We start from the raw sequence: 15,975 nt of genomic DNA on the forward strand, positions 1-15,975 counted from the left end.
TCCAGTTGGGTTGGCAGGTGTCTGACCAGGCGCGCCAGCTCGACGTCGCTGGGAAGAAGCTGCACTGGGTTTTGGCTCTCAGGCTGAAACTTTCATCTTCGCGTCTCAACCCCTTTCGGGCAACGTCAGCCACAGGCTCTGCCACACAGCAAGACCCTCCCCACCATTCGAGTTCTAGAGCGACCGCCCTCTCTCTCTGCACCCTTGCTGGGCGGGCAGGATGAACCCAGCAGCGGCGATCAGCAGGGCGCTGGTGCACCCCCCAGTACAGGCCTGGCGCTCCTACCTGGGCCACCTTGAGAGGAACCCCCGCGCCACCAAAAGCACAACCTCTGTAGTGGCCGCCATCCTGGGCGACGCCCTTGCCCAGCACATTTCCAACCGCGACAAGCCGCACTGGGAGTGAGTGTTGTCGAGCCGGCGCCCCCGCCCCAAGGCGCCGGACTGCGGCTGCCGCTATCCGTCTTGTCTGTTGTACCCATAAGGAGCAAGTAACGGGCTGGCTGCCCTCCCGTGCCACTGCTGGCGTTCCAAATTGATGGCTGCACCCGACTGCGCAGGTACGACTGGGGCCGCACCGCACGGCTGGCCATCTTCAACTCGGCGATGGGCGTGGTTGGACACGAGTACTACAGAGTCCTGGACGGGGTGGGTTCTTGAAGAATTGTCAGCAAGCCGCTCTGACAGCAGCGCAGGAGGGTAATGGGCTGCCCTCAACAGTATGTCTGACCGCTTCACTTCTGCTCGCATCATCTCTCCATTTGCCTCGACCCGCAGCGCGTGATGCCGCACGCCGCCAAGTCGCCGCGCGCAGTCGCCACCAAGATTTGCATCGACCAATTCCTGTTCGCCCCCGTCTGTACTGCCATCTTCTACGGTGAGCAAAGTTTTCCTTGCGCATGTGCGAAATGCGTCACTTGCAGAACCCCGGCACCAGCAGGCACCACCGATAGCACACAACGCCCACTGCTGCTGTCCTCTTGCAGCCTACAAGGTGGCAACCGAGGGGCGGCCAAGGTCAGAATGGCGGTGGGCTGGCACACGGGAGGGAAGCATGCTTTTTGCCTGCTGTTCTGCCAACTGTCTGCCAACCGTCTGTCCATTTTGCCACTGCTACAGCGATTACGTCAGCGAGGTGCAAGAGAAGTTTGTTCCAACCATGCTGGCGGGCTACAAGCTATGGATTCCTGCTCACGTTGTCAACTTTGCACTGGTGCCCAACCGCCAGGTTGATAGAGGTCACTTTGGTTGGCATGTGCGCCTAGGGTTACCACCCTGGCGCTAAGCCATCCATTCCAGTGCCGGCGCAGCCCAGCGTGCCTGTGTGCTTTGCCCGCGTCGCCTGCGCGCTGCATTGTTGGCGCTTCCAGCCGCCCTGTCTGACCCCCTCAGCCTACCACTCCTTTGCCCTCCATCCTCGCCTCCCTGCGTGCAGCGCATTCTGTATGCGAATGTGGTATCCATCTTTGGTGAGCTGCAACAGCGAAGCGCAACATTCTGGTCCTGCTCAGTCGACCCGCCTGCTTGCTGAACATCAGTCCGCCCTGCGTCTGTCCCACTGGCCTGCTTGCCCTTTCGTCACCCGCCCTACTCCTCCAGGCACATACATTCTGTCCCGTGCCCAGGCGGGCGACTACACCTCCAAGCCTGCAGCGGAGACTCAGCAGGTGCATCCGCAGGTGGTGCGCCGCCGCGGCGGCGAGGTGGTGGGCTTTGAAACTGTGATGCTGAAGGAGGACTAAGCAGCCGGCTCCAGCCAAGCCCGTTGTTGACGGCATCCCGCGCACATTACACCCTTCGCCCTCGGTTCTGAGGATCATTATCCGAGATACTCAAGAAGTTGGCCAATCGTCCCTGTGCTAGTGAGGCCGTTTTCTTTCGCACTAGGCCATGCTGTAACACCAATGTACCTTTTCACCCTCTCATGTACACTGTTTGCATCAGCCTTTCTCCTGCCTGCCACTCATACTCCTCCAGCTCCCGCTGAACTGTCCCTGCTCCAGCTCCCGATATGCTGCCGCAACCCCCCTTGATATTGCCTTGAATGGTGGTGTTCTGCATACCCTTTTTTCATGTTGCGGCTACCTCTCGCCTATCATGCAAGCCAAATGGATGATTCTGTGGTCTGTGATTGGGACCATGGTGGCGGACCGCCGGCGTGGCAGCGGCAAGCGGCGCGGTGGCAGGGGCAAGGGGCAGACTCACCGGGCAGATCAAGCAGAAGGGGACAAATGCACTTCACACCATACCCACCCTTCTCCATCCACCTTCTCCATCCAGGTTGCACACACACACACACACACACGATCGTTCCACTGATCCTAGAAAGTCAGCTCGGTGGCACTCGGCATGACGCGCCCGCACGCCCTCGTTTGGCTTCTTCCGATCTCAGGCAAGCCCCCCCAACATAATGGCTGCAGACCTGTGGCAGGCGGCGAGGCAGAACGTGGCCGAGTTTGAGTTGCGCAGCGCCGAGCTTAGCTTCGTTCTCAACACTGAGAGGGCCGCCCTGGAGGCCGTGGAGCGCGAGGTGAAGAAACTGGAGCAAGGTGCGACGAGGGACTGGGCCAAAGAAACGTCAGCTAGCCCACAGCTCACGGGGCCCTGCCTCTCTCTCCTCGTGAACGCAGAGCGCACGGCCTTGGTCAAGCGCAAGCAGGAAGCGGAGGCAAGAAAGGCAGCGGCGCAGCAGGCGGCGGCCGAGCTGCGGGTGGCGGCCGACAGTGGCGCCCGGGACAGCGCTCTACTGCAGAAGCACCTCGACCTGCTGCATGCCAGCCGGCAGAACGCCAGCGCCCAGATGGAGGTGGACCGGCGGCACTACCAGCAGCACCTGTGCCAGCTGCGCACACAGCTGCAGGCGTACAAGGCACACGTGGGCACGGCAGCGCACGCGGCGGGAACACACGGCGCCGCGACTTGACTAGGACTGGGAGAAGGTGTGTATGAATGCAAATGAACTGACACAACGAAATAGCAGCGCGAGAAAAACTGCAATAGGTTCATTGATGATGATACAGGCTGAAGACAGGCATCAAGTTGAGGGCCGCGCGCCCAGCGGGCGGGTGCTATCGCCGAGGCCCCCGCTCCACATCGCCGCTGTGTGGCCCCTCGCCGCTCTCGTCAAATGACAGCACGTATTGCAGCAGCTCGTTGCAGCTGATCTCACCGTCACCGTTGGAATCGATTTCCTTGATCAGCAGCTCCACCTCAACCCGTGACATGCTCACTCCAAGGATATGCAAAGCGCGTTGCAGCTGCGGCCAGAGCAGGTAGGTGGCAGCAGGTGGGCCAGCGGCCAGCGGCTTGGCGAGCCCCAAGCAACCCAGCCTGAAGATGCCGCCTGCTGCTGTTTGCCCCCGCTCTGTGCCGCCGTCTGCTCTGGATGCCCTGTTGGCTACGCATCCCTCTCGTGCATCCTCGAGTCAAATCACCTCATCTGCTGACAGCAGCCCAGAGCCATCGGCATCAAACAGTGAGAACACATCCTGCAAATCCTGCAGCTCGCGCTCAGTCTCCTTGTCCTCTGCCTGACCAGCCAGCGCCTCGGAAAATTCAGTAAAGTCGACCGTGCCGTTGCCATCCGCGTCCATGCGCTCCATGAGCTGCGCTAGCTCAACTGGAGTCGGGAACTGGCCCATGGCACGCAGCACATTCTGCAACTCAGAAAGATCAATGGACCCGCTTCCTGCAAGGGACAATGAATTGGGCAGGCACAGGGGCAGAGGTGGCAATAAATCGGGGAAATTGGGAATTCCCGGGGCCCAGGTCGCACAAGAAGCAAGGTATTGCAAGGTATGGCGGCTGGCTGGCTGGAGCGGCGAGTCCGCCCACCATCCGAATCAAACATGTTAAACGCCTGCAGGCAGGGGGCCACAATCATCATGAGCTAAGATAAAAGGCAGCAGCTGATCAGGCAGAGCCCCTTGCAGAGTTGCACCACCAGAGTGCCCACGGGTGGTGGCGGCGACGGCGCGCCCTAGCACACACTGCTGCAGGCCGCTTCGCCGGTTACTGCCACCGCTTTGCTCACCGCGCGCAGCTCTTTCAGCTGCTTCTCAGAGATGTTGCGGCTCATAAGTATGGGCGCAGCAGGCTGCCTCCTTCTGCCCTCCTGCCCTTTTCCCCCACACACCGGTAGGATGAGAAAGCAAACTAAACGAGACGCGACTGCCTCTTAGCGACTGCAAGCACGGATGGGAGGAGCCCTGGCAATTTCTCTTTATCTTGCTTTGCTCAGAGCATGAGCACGCCAATGCTATTCGTCCAGCGGCCTGGTGAAATTTGGAGCTGAACGAACGTGGCATAAGATCGGGCCGCCAGCGCCTGCCACCTCGGCAACATCGTGACAGGCAGTGTGGAGCTTGCATGGTTGACAGAAAAGAAGAGGCAACGGCTGACGTGCTACCCCGAGAGGAGGGAACAAAGAGGGATCAAGTGCTGAGGGATGATGGCTGCTGCCGTGCAGAAACGGCTGACGGTTAAGCTGCGTGATTGCAGGGCTGGCAAGTGAATGCGTGGCGAAAAAGGGGGCACACTCTCCAAGAGCGCTCCTCCCTGCTGCTGCTGCTGGTGGTAGTCAGTGAAGCAAATGACATTTTCTTGTAAGGCTGGCTGGCTGGCCTCCAGCTTTGTCCGACAGGCACAGGCATGGCACAGGCGGGGCAACTAGACGGCGGGTCTGAGGGTGAGCTCAAAGCTGGCACATGGCGCTGAGCTTCTGCTGCACTGCAGGTTGAAGGGTGGCCATGGCGGCATCCCACTGGCCCATCCCCGTGAGCTGCGCCTTGTAGCCCTGCAGGCACAGAGCAGGGTACTGGGGCATCAAGAAAGCCACGCTCGTGCGCTAGGCTCAAAAACGCTGAACAAGTACATCTAGCCAAGCATTTTGGCGGCAAACCTTGCCTGCATGAGTTGGATTAGCTCATTGTGCAGCCCCTCGCAGCCAACATGGCGCCAGCTCACAATTGCCCCGCACAACACAGTGAAGCAGCCGCCCGCGCCCTGGAAGCAAGGTGAAGCGTTGCGTCGTCATCGAGAAATGGCCTCCATGCGAGCACATCAGCAACAGCAGCATGTGAGCAGCTATCAGATCATCAGCAGCAGCAGCAGCCGTACCTGCGGGTTGAGCCGCAGCAGTGCGCAGAGCCCAAGGAAGGCGTGCTCTTTCTCAATGTCATCCCGGATGCCGCGCAGTGCAGCGCACCTGCAGGTGTGGGGCACAGAGCAGGACGATTCAGGCTGGGGGCATGCACTGGCAGCAGAGTGCCTGCCGAGAACTGTCATGCCAGCAGCTGCCCCTGATTGGCAGTGCCAATAGCCAGAAGCAAACCATCACACCTCCAATTTGCCCGGCGAGCACTCACCAAAAACCAAGGAAAGCGGCAACATGGGGCGCCAGGGGCTCAGGACACATCCATGCAATGCGGCCCAGCGTAATGGCAGCGTTCTCAACCAGGCTGCGCGGCAGTGAGCCCGTGGGCACCTGTAAAGATGTGATGCCAGAAGGGCATGCAGCGTAAACAGGGCAGGGTGGGAGCCAGGGGTTGCAACCCGGGCTGACACTGCGTAGGAAGTGATGCAGGCTCACATGCGCGGAGCAAGCAGAGATTGACTCAACAGCAGTACCTGCAGGATCCAAACAAACCGCTCCAGCGCCTGCAGCGCAAATGGCTTGAGCTCCTCGCTGCTGCACTTGATAGCCACCTCGCCTGCAAAACGCACACAACACATGAGCTCATCCAGGGAAGAGGCGAAAAGATCGGTGGAGTCTGTTGCAATCGCACGTCCCTGGAACAACCATGGGAACATCAGCCGCGTAGACCCACCAATGCACCATGCCGCGTTGTTGCAAGCTGACAGCGTGCGCTGGTTAATCATCTGCGGCTGCAAGTTGTACATGGCCGATGTGAACACTTCTGCCTGCAGCCCAGGGTTTGCCATAAGCAGCAAGAGCGAGCTAGAGCCTCGTGACGATGGCCAGCTACCTGGAAGCATCAACAGACGGCTCCTAGAGCTCACCATCGCGGGCTTGATGTGTGGCGCGCACGCCTTGGCCAGGTCTCCCACCAGCGCAAACCCGCTCTGCCGAATGTCAGCATCGGGGTCCTACACAGGGAAAAGGTCACAGGGAAAACGATCAGCATTCGGCAGATGCAGGCAGCGCCAAAGCAAACACCAAATGAGATGTCCGCCATTGCTGCGCAGGTAGCAAGAGGCTGCAAAAGCCCCTCCCGGTCCACCTTGCAGCTGCGCACGATGATCTCGCGTAGCGGTGAACGCCCCACCAGGCTCTCTATGCTGACACCGAGACCCTCAGTCAGACCGCTGCAGCCAGCAAACAGTGGGAAAGTGTCAAGTGAGGTGTAACCAGGTTCCAGTAGTGCCATGCCAGATCATGGGGGTTGCACCATGCCAGCCGGCCCAACGAATCCCACCGTCCACCCACCTGATAAGGTCCAGGGCACACACCACAAACTCGGCAGCCTCGTCTGGGTCGAACGCGCCTGATGATGCAGCCTGCAGTGCAGCGCAGAAGACGCAGCCATGTCTTGCGGGTGCTCAAAGTCACAGGAGCAGCACAGCCCGAGATCTGGCAGTGCGGTAAAGGCCGGACACTAAGGCAGCCGGGGAGCAGCTGCAACCAGCCACAGATGGGTGCCCCACCTGCTCAGCCCGCTCTATCAAGCCAATACATCGGAAAAAGCAGGCAGCTGCAAACTGCTCTGTCTGTTGCCCCGACTTGGCCGCCACTGCAGGCCAGTGGGTGAGCACGCGTCAGAGAAATGCAACTTGTATGCACAATGGGAGAAAGACAAACTCTTCCCCGTGCCCATACACGCACCTGCCGTGAGGCATTCCATAAGCGGCAGCAGCTCACGATCCCCGTCGGGCAGCGTGTCCAGCTTGCCAAACAATGGAGGCAGGATGATCTGCAAATGGAGGCAGTAGCCATAAGACACCGCCGCGCCCAGCAGATGGCTGGAGGTTGCCAATCTGCCCCGTTGCCAATCTGCAACAACTGCCCCAACCGGGGCACTACACACCTGCGCCAATGCCGGCTGGCTGAGCAGGCCGGGTGCCTGGTCTGCTGCAGTGGAGATGGTGTCATACGCGCTTCGCATAGCCTTGCGGCCATACAGCTGTGGCAAAGAAGGAGGGCAGTTCGCATCAGCATTCCATGGCACTCAACACGAGCAACTTCCACCAATAGGGCTAAGCCGAGCAGCCTTGCCTTATCGCAAGTTTTCCCTTGAGGCTAGCCCAAAGTAAAGCAGCCACTCCATCTTTTGACTCACTTGCAGCGTGGAAGCCAGTGTTTGCAGCACTGCAGCCATGTATGGCGCCATGTGCTGCTCCGGCTTGCCCTCCTCCAAAAAGGTGGACAGGGCGCCACAGGCCGCCTCCTGCAGCAACAAGACAGTCCATGTATCAGCAGTTGCTTGTTTCACATGGCAATTGCTGGCATTTGCAAAATACACTATTGGCAAGACCAAGATGTGGGCACCGGCAGCGATGGCGGGTGGGTGGCCGCCCCCCTTAATCCCTTGCCCATCTCCCCTCCCTACCTGCACGCGGCGGTTGTGGTCCAGGCAGCGCTCGCATACTGCCGCCATCATGGAATCCAGCTCGCCGCGTTGCCCGCTTTCAGCACGCTCAAGGAGCCACTTGCTGTACCGTCCCAGCACCCAGCAGCTGCGGTCCGATATGGAGGTGGGGACGAGGGGCGCGCGCGCGCAGGCAAGGGAGGTAGAGGTACAGGCAAGTGTCATGGCGTGCTCCTGTTTGGCGGGCTGCCCTCTCCAACATGTGCCTGTCCCACATCAGCCGCAGCCACACCCCACCCCACCCCACCCCCAACAAGGGAAAACGGAGCCGCCTCACTTGCCGGCTCACCTGATGCAGCGCACCATGGGCCGTGCGTCCTTGAGCGTGGGCAGCAGCATAGCAACCATCTCGGGCAGGTAAGGCGCCAGCCCCGTGGCGCACCCATTGCTAATGGCTCCCAACGCCAGGATGGCTGGAAAGCGACAGTGGGGCAGGGATTCCCGAGAACCACATATGTGTGATGGCATGCGGCAGCAAGCAGACAAATGTACAGCAGCACGTCCACAGACATCCGGCAAGGCAGCGAGTGGCAGTAGAGCTGCATAGCGCTCCCCGAGTGTGGCTCACCAGACTCGCGCGCCCGCCAATCGGGTTCGAGGAGCCGCTGCTGTACGATGGGCAGGATGATGGGCAGAAGTTCATCGCCAAATTGGTTGCTCAGCATGTCAAGGCCCGCTACAGCAGCACAGCCAGATGGTTGACAAGTCAAGGGAAAGGGAGGAGTGAGAAGCAAGATGAGGGCAGAATATGTCGCAACTAATGATACCGTTCAGAAGAAGCAGCTGTTGCCGGCCGGTATAACCTGCAAGAACCCTTGCAAGCACCACACTATGCCACGCACCAGCGCTGCTGCGTCGCAAGTTCCAATGCACGATTCCGTCGCCCTCCTCATCTTCCTCCTCATCGCCCTCTCCAGCAGCCTCCTCACCATGGCCAGTCCCCCTGCAGGCAAACAGACACGCCCCCGCCGGCAGATGTGCAGGTAGACAGGCCCCATGCCAGCCTTGTGACTCGCGTTCTCGCTTCGTCGGCCGACCCAAATATTCTGTAGTTCCAGTACCCCTCGCCCTCACTTGTGGATATAGGGCTTAATCTCGTCATCTCGGTCTGCCTGTGTGGCACTGCCCCGTAGTGCCTGCTCTTCGAGCTCCTCTGCATCCTGCACCTCCTCATCAAACTCCTCATATGCCTGCGTGCGTGAGGTGGGGGTGGGAGGATGCGGGGGGCAGCGCCTGGTAGAATACGGCATGAGCTTCTGCGCATTCGGAAGTGGCATTGCAGGAGAGCTGCTGCCCGGCTCGATGACCCACCATGTTTTTTAGCAGCACGGGCAGCACGCGGGGCAGCGAAGGGCGCAGCACATCCTTGTCCACTTCCGACTCGCAAAAAGCGGTCCAGAACTCGCATGCCTCAACAGCAATGCCTTCGTCTTCATCCTGCAGGCGGGACACGGCAAGCAATGACGGCAGAGCAAGTTAGATCAATGATTTGTGCAGGGCGGCGACACGGTAGCAGCGCCCCAAGGCTGCCGTGCAGGCCATGCCCGTAAGACTTCATGCACCCCGCTGCCGCATCTGCCACCAACACACAGGCCCAGCCCCAAGCAAGCCTCACCTGCGTGCTCTTCAACATGTACTCAATCAGGTCGGGCATGGAAGCCACCAGGCGCTCGGGCACAGCCATCAGCATCGCCACCAACCCCTGACACACCGCCTTGCGCACAGAGGTGGAAGAGTCGAGTGCCAGGTGAAACAGACCCTGGAGGAATCTGCAACAAGCAAGCGCGGGGGAGGGAGGGCGGCCACAAGAAGTGGACAGAGGGCCGGTGTGCCAGGACCCAATTGCGCAAAAAGGCCTGCGCCAATATGGCTGTACGGGCTGCAGTGCTTGGAAGCTGCGCGCTTGAAAGCTGTGGTTAGAACGCAACCGCGTGCACCCTTTTTCCGAAGAGCCCTGCCTCCCACCCCAAGCCTGCCCAGGCACTTGCCTGTCCATGTTGTCAATGAGCGCGCCAGGCATGATGTTGGCCAGCTGGTTGAGCGTAGACACAGCCAGGGCCCGCAGATCGGCAGTGGGCGCACTTAGCAGATTGAGCACACGGGGCACCAGCACATCGGCCACCCGCTGGTTGCCAGCGCCTGGTAGCTGCGCGTCCATCTGCAATGGCTGGTCCTCGGCAATCTGCGGCAGCCAGCCACACAGAGCAAAGCAGCAGGAAGACGGGTGCTGTGAAGGGTCTTGACTGAGCACTGCTGGACAGCTCCCTGCACGATGCCGGCGAGGACGGTGGAAACGCGCATGCAGGGGCGCTGTGATGCGGCCCCTCCTTGCACCTCGCCACCCTGCACTTGCCTTGTACACCAAGTCCAGTGCTCCCTCCACCCGGTTGCTGTCTGCCCCCGAGTCCAGCCCCTCTGCCAGCGTCGCCACCAGCTCTGGCCAGGCGCCAAGCCCCGTCAGGTTGACAATCGTGACGGCGCAGGTGCCCGCGGTGTGGCGCAGCGGGCGCGACGCATGACCCAGCACTGGAAGCAGCGCGGCTTTAATGAAGGCACGAAAGTCCTCTGCGATGCTGCCATAGTGTGCCCGCACGTTGTTCTTAAGCAGCAGGCCCGCCGTCTGGCGTACCTGCTGGCATGCAAGATGCAGGGCAGCGGTGACAGGAGAGTTGTAGTCACGTGCAGGCCAGCCGCCACGGCACACGCAACGCGGGGCGGGCTCAACGCCAGCTATGGTGCTGCAGGTTGCAGTAGGCCGACCTCTATGGGCAGCCCATCCCCCGAGGCGAAGATGAAGGCAAGGTAGTTGTTGAAGTCTGGGTAAGCCTTGCAGCGGTCGAGCTGTGCATACACCTGCCAAGGGCAGGAACACAGGCACCAGGTAAGCATAAAACTGCTTCGCCGCTGCCGCCGCCACCGCCCGACCCACGTCCCGGGCTGTCCGCGCCTCTGGCTTGGAGCCTGCCTTCCCTTTGGTGTGCATGCTGGGGGGGGGGCAGGCAACGGGCGGGCGCCATACCAGGTGGGTGCTGAAAACAGGGCGCACCTCTGATTGATTGGCTCCCGGCTTGTGCACATCGGTGAGCAGAGAGACTATCTGGGCCACCCCCTCCTGCGTCGGGTTGAAGGAGGCTCCAGTCGGGGCAGTCATAGTTGCTGCACGCCTCAGGACATCAGGCAAGCCTCCTGGAACCGGGTTCTGGCTGCATGGGGCCCTCAGCGGGCTGCAAACACATCCTCCGCACTCTGCCCTGCTGGCACCCTCCTTTCCAGCGCCTCCTGCGCAACAAATGGGGCGGCGTCCCTGCCGAACAACACGCCACCTCCCAGCCGCTGCCTGCGAGCCACAGCCCACGCAGCACACCTCGACGGCAAAGGCATCGGCACTGGGCACTGCCAGGGCCTGCCAGGGCCCGCCCCCGGAGCGTTGTAGACGATGGCAGCGGAGGAGGGGGGCAGTGCAGCTCATTCACAGCAGAATGGCACCGCCAAGCTCACTCTAGCGCAGAAGAAGAAACTCAAGGCCAAGCAGCGCAAGCAGAACAAGAAGGCCGAAAAGTGAGTGCTACTGCGGGGATGATCGCGGTGCCATTGCAATCGCGCCCGCCCCGCCGCTGCAACACTCTTTCGCGACGCCTGGCCTTCGCGTACTCATGCAGGGAGGCAGTCGCCGCCGCGCAGGCAGTCCAGGTCCAGGAGAAAACAGCCAAGCCCTCCAAGGCCCAGGTGAGGGTACGCGTGTTTGCCGCCGAGGCAGCCACGTCGGCATCCAAGCGGAAGGAAGGTGGCGTCTGGCGCACGTACCTAGCACTGCTGGCAGCAATGCCATTAGCAAGTGCAGCCGCTGCTGGGCAGCGGTCTTTCAGTCATGCTGCATTGGCTGTCTACACCTGCTCTTCTCCAGCAGGCAGCCTGATGTGCTGACTCCCCACTCTCCGCCCGGCTGCACCCGCCGCGCTGCAGGACGACGAGGATGAGGAGGCGGTGGAGATAGAGTATGTGTCGGCGCCACTGGAGTTTGATTTTGTGGTGGGAGGAGGCGCTGCGCCCACTGGCGATGCGGAAATGGCGGAGGCCGGCGTGCTGGGGCTTGGGGCGGAGGCGCCAGGTGCGGGCGGTGAAGGCGGCGAGCAGCAACCACCAGCGCCGACCGACTTCCAGCGCATCCTGCAACGCTTTGGCACGGTGGAGAATCTGCTGGGCACGGCAGAGCCTGCTGATGGGGAGGAGGGGGAAGAGGGTGGGGCTGGCACAGGTGCGCTGGCCCTGCTGGGTGTGGTGCACCTGGCGGGCGGGCGGTGTGTTGAACAGCGATGATTTCTCACAGCTTTTTTTGGAGTGACACAACCACTTTGTCTGCTGCTGTTGCCACACATGCTGCCATGGATGATTGTGGGATCCTGGCGCTGCTTTATCCATCCGCGCGGCAATCACACTCGTCGCGAGCACAGCCACCTCACATGCCGGCACCCCCTTGCTGGTGCAGGTGGCGAACCAGCCGGCCAGGAGGCGGGTGCGACACGGGACGATGGGGAGGATGGCGACAGCGAAGGGGAGGAGACCGGCATGTCCAAGAAGAAGCGCAAGTTGGCCAGCCGTTTGAAGATTGCGGAGCTGAAGCAGGCTTGCGAGCGGCCAGATGTGGTTGAGATATGGGATGTGACAGCCATGGACCCCAAGCTGCTGGTTTACCTGAAGGTGCGCAAGGAACTTGGGTTGGGTTGGTGTTGGGGTGGAGTGGGAGGCGGCTGCGGAACAGGCGAGCTGGTGCAGACGGTGGGCCAGTTACAGGAAGGTAGGAGGGCCAGAAGCATTCGGTGTCTGAGCGTCGATGGTGTAGCTGGTTGGCCACCTGCTGCAGAGAGCACAGCTGCAGCCTTTTGTTTCTAACAGACATTCGTGGCCAGAAGGCCCCCAGACACGCCCCAACTAGTTGTTTTGCGCACACCTAGTTGTTTTGCGCACACCTTTGCTGCTCGTGACTGAGCCTTGCCTTTTCCTCTGCACCTCTTGGCTTGCAGGCATATCGCAACACAGTGACCATCCCACGCCACTGGAGCCAGAAGCGCAAGTACCTGCAGGGCAAACGCGGTCTGGAGAAGCCTCCTTTCAAGTTGCCCGAGTTCATCGAGGCCACAGGCATTGGTGAGACAGTGGGCCTGCTGGGGGCACACTAAGCGGGCAGCAGCTGCCTGGAGTTGGCTTGTGATGGTGGGCACGTGGTGCATGGCTGGAATAGCAGCATTATACATACTGGACAGCAGAGTAATGCTGCCTTCCCTACTGTCGCGTTGCCTGCCCCCAACCCTGCTCTGCCCACCCCCTGCAGGCGAGATGCGGCAGGCGTACCTGGAGAAGGCCGAGAGCCAGAAGATGAAGCAAAAGGCCCGCGAGCGCATGCAGCCCAAAATGGGCAAGCTGGATATCGACTACCAGGTGGGAGGCACGAGTCTCAGGGCTGGCAAGCGCCTGTTGAAGTTAGGCGCAGCAATTTGCAAGGGCATGCGCACTTGCGACTTGCCACTCTGCTTGTTTCGCAAGCACACCTGGCATGCTGCACAAAAACGCTTCATTGCCTGCTGCCACTTTGCATGCCAGAGGCGGCGGCGGTGGCTTCCTCTCCTGCCATCCGCCGTCGGTTCAACCCCCTGTATGGGTGCCTTTCCTCCCTCTAGGTGCTGCACGACGCCTTTTTCAAGTACCAGACCAAGCCCAAGCTTACAGGGCCCGGCGAGATGTACTACGAGGGCAAGGAGTTTGAGGCCGCCATCACGCACGCACGGCCAGGTGGGGATGGGTGCTGATTGCCGAGCACCGGTGCATGGCAAAGGTGGCGGGCAGGTACTTGTGTGCATGCAGTCTTTGCATATGGCACTCAAAATCAGCGGCCCCCTCGTCTGCCAACACACTCTCACATGCTCCCCGTTCCTTCCCCTGGCATTGGACCCCACCTGCAGGCGTGTTGAGCCCCGAGCTGCAAAACGCCCTGGGCATGACCGAGGGCGCACCGCCACCCTGGCTGGTCAACATGCAGGTGCGATGGGTGGGCTGCAAGTGGAACAGCAGTATCAGTACCTGGGCCTTGCCAGCATGCCAATTCATATTTGCTGGCCAGTTTAGGGCCCTAGGAATGATCTCCCGCCTCCTTCCAGCCCGCCTAACTCTTGATTGTGCCCTTCTACCCGCAGCGGTATGGCCCGCCCCCTAGCTATCCATCCCTCAAGGTCCCTGGCTTGAATGCCCCCATCCCACCCGGCGCGCAGTTTGGGTACCATCAAGGTGGGTGGTCCTGTGATGCTGGATGGGGCAGCTTGCCAAGCCAATGCCTGCATGAGAGGGTGTGCGCTGCGCTGTAGCGCTGGTCCTTGTTGATGGGGCTTATCACCTTTGTAGGCGGCTGGGGCAAGCCCCCGGTGGACGAGTTCGGGCGGCCGATCTATGGCGATGTGTTTGGGATGGAGAACGAGGAGGTGGAAGAGGATGAACTGGCGAGTGTCCGCTGGTTGGCTAATGCCATCAACCTCAACTGCCACCACTCAACAGCATTTTGTTTGTTCTGTATGCTTGTGCAGCGGTATGCGTGGCATCTGCTGCCCCCCCCCTTCGATGTGCTTCCCACCTGCACCGCATTCATGACGTCCTTGCATGCTGCAGGCAGTGGACAAGGTTGTGCGTTGGGGTGAGCTGGAGTCGGAGGAGGAGGAGAGCGAGGAGGAAGAGGAGGAGGAAGAGGAGGAGGTGCGTTTGGAGTGCCAGGCAGTACGCCTGCCACCCGACGGCCCACAGTCTGGCACCCCGCTTTGGTGTTTCAGTGGATTTCCCATCTTTCCACTGCCTATTGGTTGTCCGTGGATTGCCTCCCTGTCAACGTGCCCCCTGCCTGCCCGCTACAGGAGGAGGACCGGGACGAGACAGAAAGCTTGGCTGACGGGTACGCCAGCGTTGCCAGCGGGTTTGCCTCAAGCCTGCCCAGTGGTATTGAGACGCCCTCAGAGATTGACCTGCGCAAGACGAGCGAGGGTCCCAAGCAGCTGTACACAGTGCTGGAGCAGCAGAAGGCCAGCGTGGGCGCCGGCGCGCTCATGGGCAGCGACCACACGTACGTTGTTCCTGGCGCTGGTGGCAGCAAGGAGAAGATGTCCATTGCAGCGCAGGCAAGTTTGCTTGGGAAAGGCGCCAGCGTTGCAAGGCGAGGCACCCAGCGCAAGGCGCTTGGCCAGCGCAGGCAGTGAAAATCAGCCATTGTTGTGAGTATGCACTCACTCTTGCTGGTCGGCAGACGTGGTGATTGGTGCATACACGCCTTTTGCGTTGCCCATCCCTGCAGAAGCGGCTGGAGGCGCTACGGCGGGATATGCCCAGCGATGTCGATGTCTCCATCGACCCCGCGGTGGGTGGCTAAGCTGGCTTTCTGCACTGGAAGGCGCAGCTGGCGAGCGGATCATTTGTGCCTGCTTCCTCTGGGCACAATCCTACTTCAATGCTGCTGGGTTGGCCTTGGATGTGGTGGCACTTCTGGCAATATATTGTAGCCGCCTTCGTTGGGTTTGCAGGAACTGGAGGGGCTGGACGATGCGGCGCTGCGGGACCTTTACGAGATGCGTGCGGCAGAGCAGCGAGCAGCGGCTGGCCGTGAAGACTTCTCAGGTGCGCTTTGCGTGAGCTTGACTGTCAGAGCCCCGTGGCTACATGTGAATGCAACAAGTGCTTTGCACCTAGCACCTGCCAAGTGTACCCCCCGCCCTCATGCAGATATGGTGGCCGCCAAGGCAGCGCAGCAGAAGCGCAAGGCTACTGAGAAATCTGGTGGCGAGGCCAAAAAGTTCAAGGTGAGTTTTCTGTGCCTAGGGACTTTGATTTTTTGGGGGGGGGGGTGCATTGCTCTGCTCACACGGCAGCCAGCCACTCCTCATCGCCACTCATTGTGGGACCTCGCTGCTCCGGGTTCTTGACCGTTGCCTGCAGTTCTGATGGCGATGAAAATGCTGTGGTGTGTGTGCTTGGAAGAGACACTCTGCTACCTACACCGTGTACACGCTGGACCTTCCTGCCACCTCCCCGCTGTATTGGTGTCACCTTGGCCATTGTGTAAGAGGATGCTAAGTCGCAACATCTTCAGATAGAGAGCAGCATGGAAGAGAGGCATCACTGAAGACCCCACCACCCTCCCCTCCCACGCACGCTCCCCTGTCCAACCACAGCCAATTGGCACAGAGCATTGGTACAGTGGGTGCCGTGTCTGCATTGGCTGTTTAATGCACACCGGGGTGATGGGTCACCCCCCAAACGGTGGTGGGTAGGATGCATTCTTAGGCATCTGGTCCGTACACATGCTTATGGGGACACGAACGCAACGAGGAAATGGCTT

General features: G+C 60.7%; 4 protein-coding genes across 4 annotated transcripts; 2 read left to right on the top strand and 2 right to left on the bottom strand.

Annotated features, from left to right (window-relative positions):
* Positions 1 to 220: 220 nt before the first annotated feature.
* CHLNCDRAFT_141568 (hypothetical protein) lies at positions 221 to 1,742 on the top strand (the record flags this gene model as incomplete). The annotated part of the gene is made up of 7 exons (XM_005843058.1): positions 221 to 402; positions 561 to 648; positions 778 to 877; positions 987 to 1,017; positions 1,120 to 1,228; positions 1,436 to 1,469; positions 1,600 to 1,742. The coding sequence occupies 7 exons, from the start codon at positions 221 to 223 to the stop codon at positions 1,740 to 1,742; spliced, it is 687 nt and encodes a 228-aa protein (XP_005843120.1).
* A 1,326-nt stretch (positions 1,743 to 3,068) lies between these two features.
* On the bottom strand, positions 3,069 to 4,078 carry CHLNCDRAFT_55421 (hypothetical protein; the record flags this gene model as incomplete). The annotated part of the gene is made up of 4 exons (XM_005843096.1): positions 3,069 to 3,257; positions 3,435 to 3,688; positions 3,835 to 3,859; positions 4,034 to 4,078. 4 exons carry the CDS (start codon positions 4,076 to 4,078, stop codon positions 3,069 to 3,071), a joined length of 513 nt encoding a protein of 170 aa, XP_005843158.1.
* A 269-nt stretch (positions 4,079 to 4,347) lies between these two features.
* Positions 4,348 to 10,758, bottom strand: CHLNCDRAFT_59360 (hypothetical protein; the record flags this gene model as incomplete). Its single annotated transcript, XM_005843097.1, has 23 exons — positions 4,348 to 4,795; positions 4,906 to 5,004; positions 5,119 to 5,206; positions 5,591 to 5,711; positions 5,829 to 5,922; positions 6,022 to 6,108; positions 6,243 to 6,327; positions 6,449 to 6,519; positions 6,667 to 6,752; positions 6,845 to 6,932; positions 7,047 to 7,142; positions 7,299 to 7,406; positions 7,569 to 7,695; positions 7,897 to 8,020; positions 8,176 to 8,283; positions 8,450 to 8,550; positions 8,682 to 8,797; positions 8,919 to 9,044; positions 9,223 to 9,376; positions 9,545 to 9,789; positions 9,991 to 10,236; positions 10,368 to 10,460; positions 10,654 to 10,758. The coding sequence occupies 23 exons, from the start codon at positions 10,756 to 10,758 to the stop codon at positions 4,694 to 4,696; spliced, it is 2,670 nt and encodes an 889-aa protein (XP_005843159.1). The 3' UTR covers positions 4,348 to 4,693.
* A 285-nt stretch (positions 10,759 to 11,043) lies between these two features.
* Positions 11,044 to 15,713, top strand: CHLNCDRAFT_59361 (hypothetical protein; the record flags this gene model as incomplete). Its single annotated transcript, XM_005843059.1, has 16 exons — positions 11,044 to 11,165; positions 11,267 to 11,333; positions 11,571 to 11,715; positions 12,094 to 12,305; positions 12,629 to 12,752; positions 12,937 to 13,043; positions 13,283 to 13,394; positions 13,565 to 13,641; positions 13,796 to 13,886; positions 14,001 to 14,077; positions 14,262 to 14,345; positions 14,501 to 14,788; positions 14,935 to 14,997; positions 15,161 to 15,254; positions 15,360 to 15,436; positions 15,573 to 15,713. 16 exons carry the CDS (start codon positions 11,044 to 11,046, stop codon positions 15,576 to 15,578), a joined length of 1,746 nt encoding a protein of 581 aa, XP_005843121.1. The 3' UTR covers positions 15,579 to 15,713.
* Between the last annotated feature and the right edge of the window lie 262 nt (positions 15,714 to 15,975).

Source organism: Chlorella variabilis (genome assembly GCF_000147415.1).
Source record: "Chlorella variabilis unplaced genomic scaffold CHLNCscaffold_35, whole genome shotgun sequence".
Taxonomy (NCBI): Eukaryota; Viridiplantae; Chlorophyta; class Trebouxiophyceae; order Chlorellales; family Chlorellaceae; genus Chlorella; species Chlorella variabilis.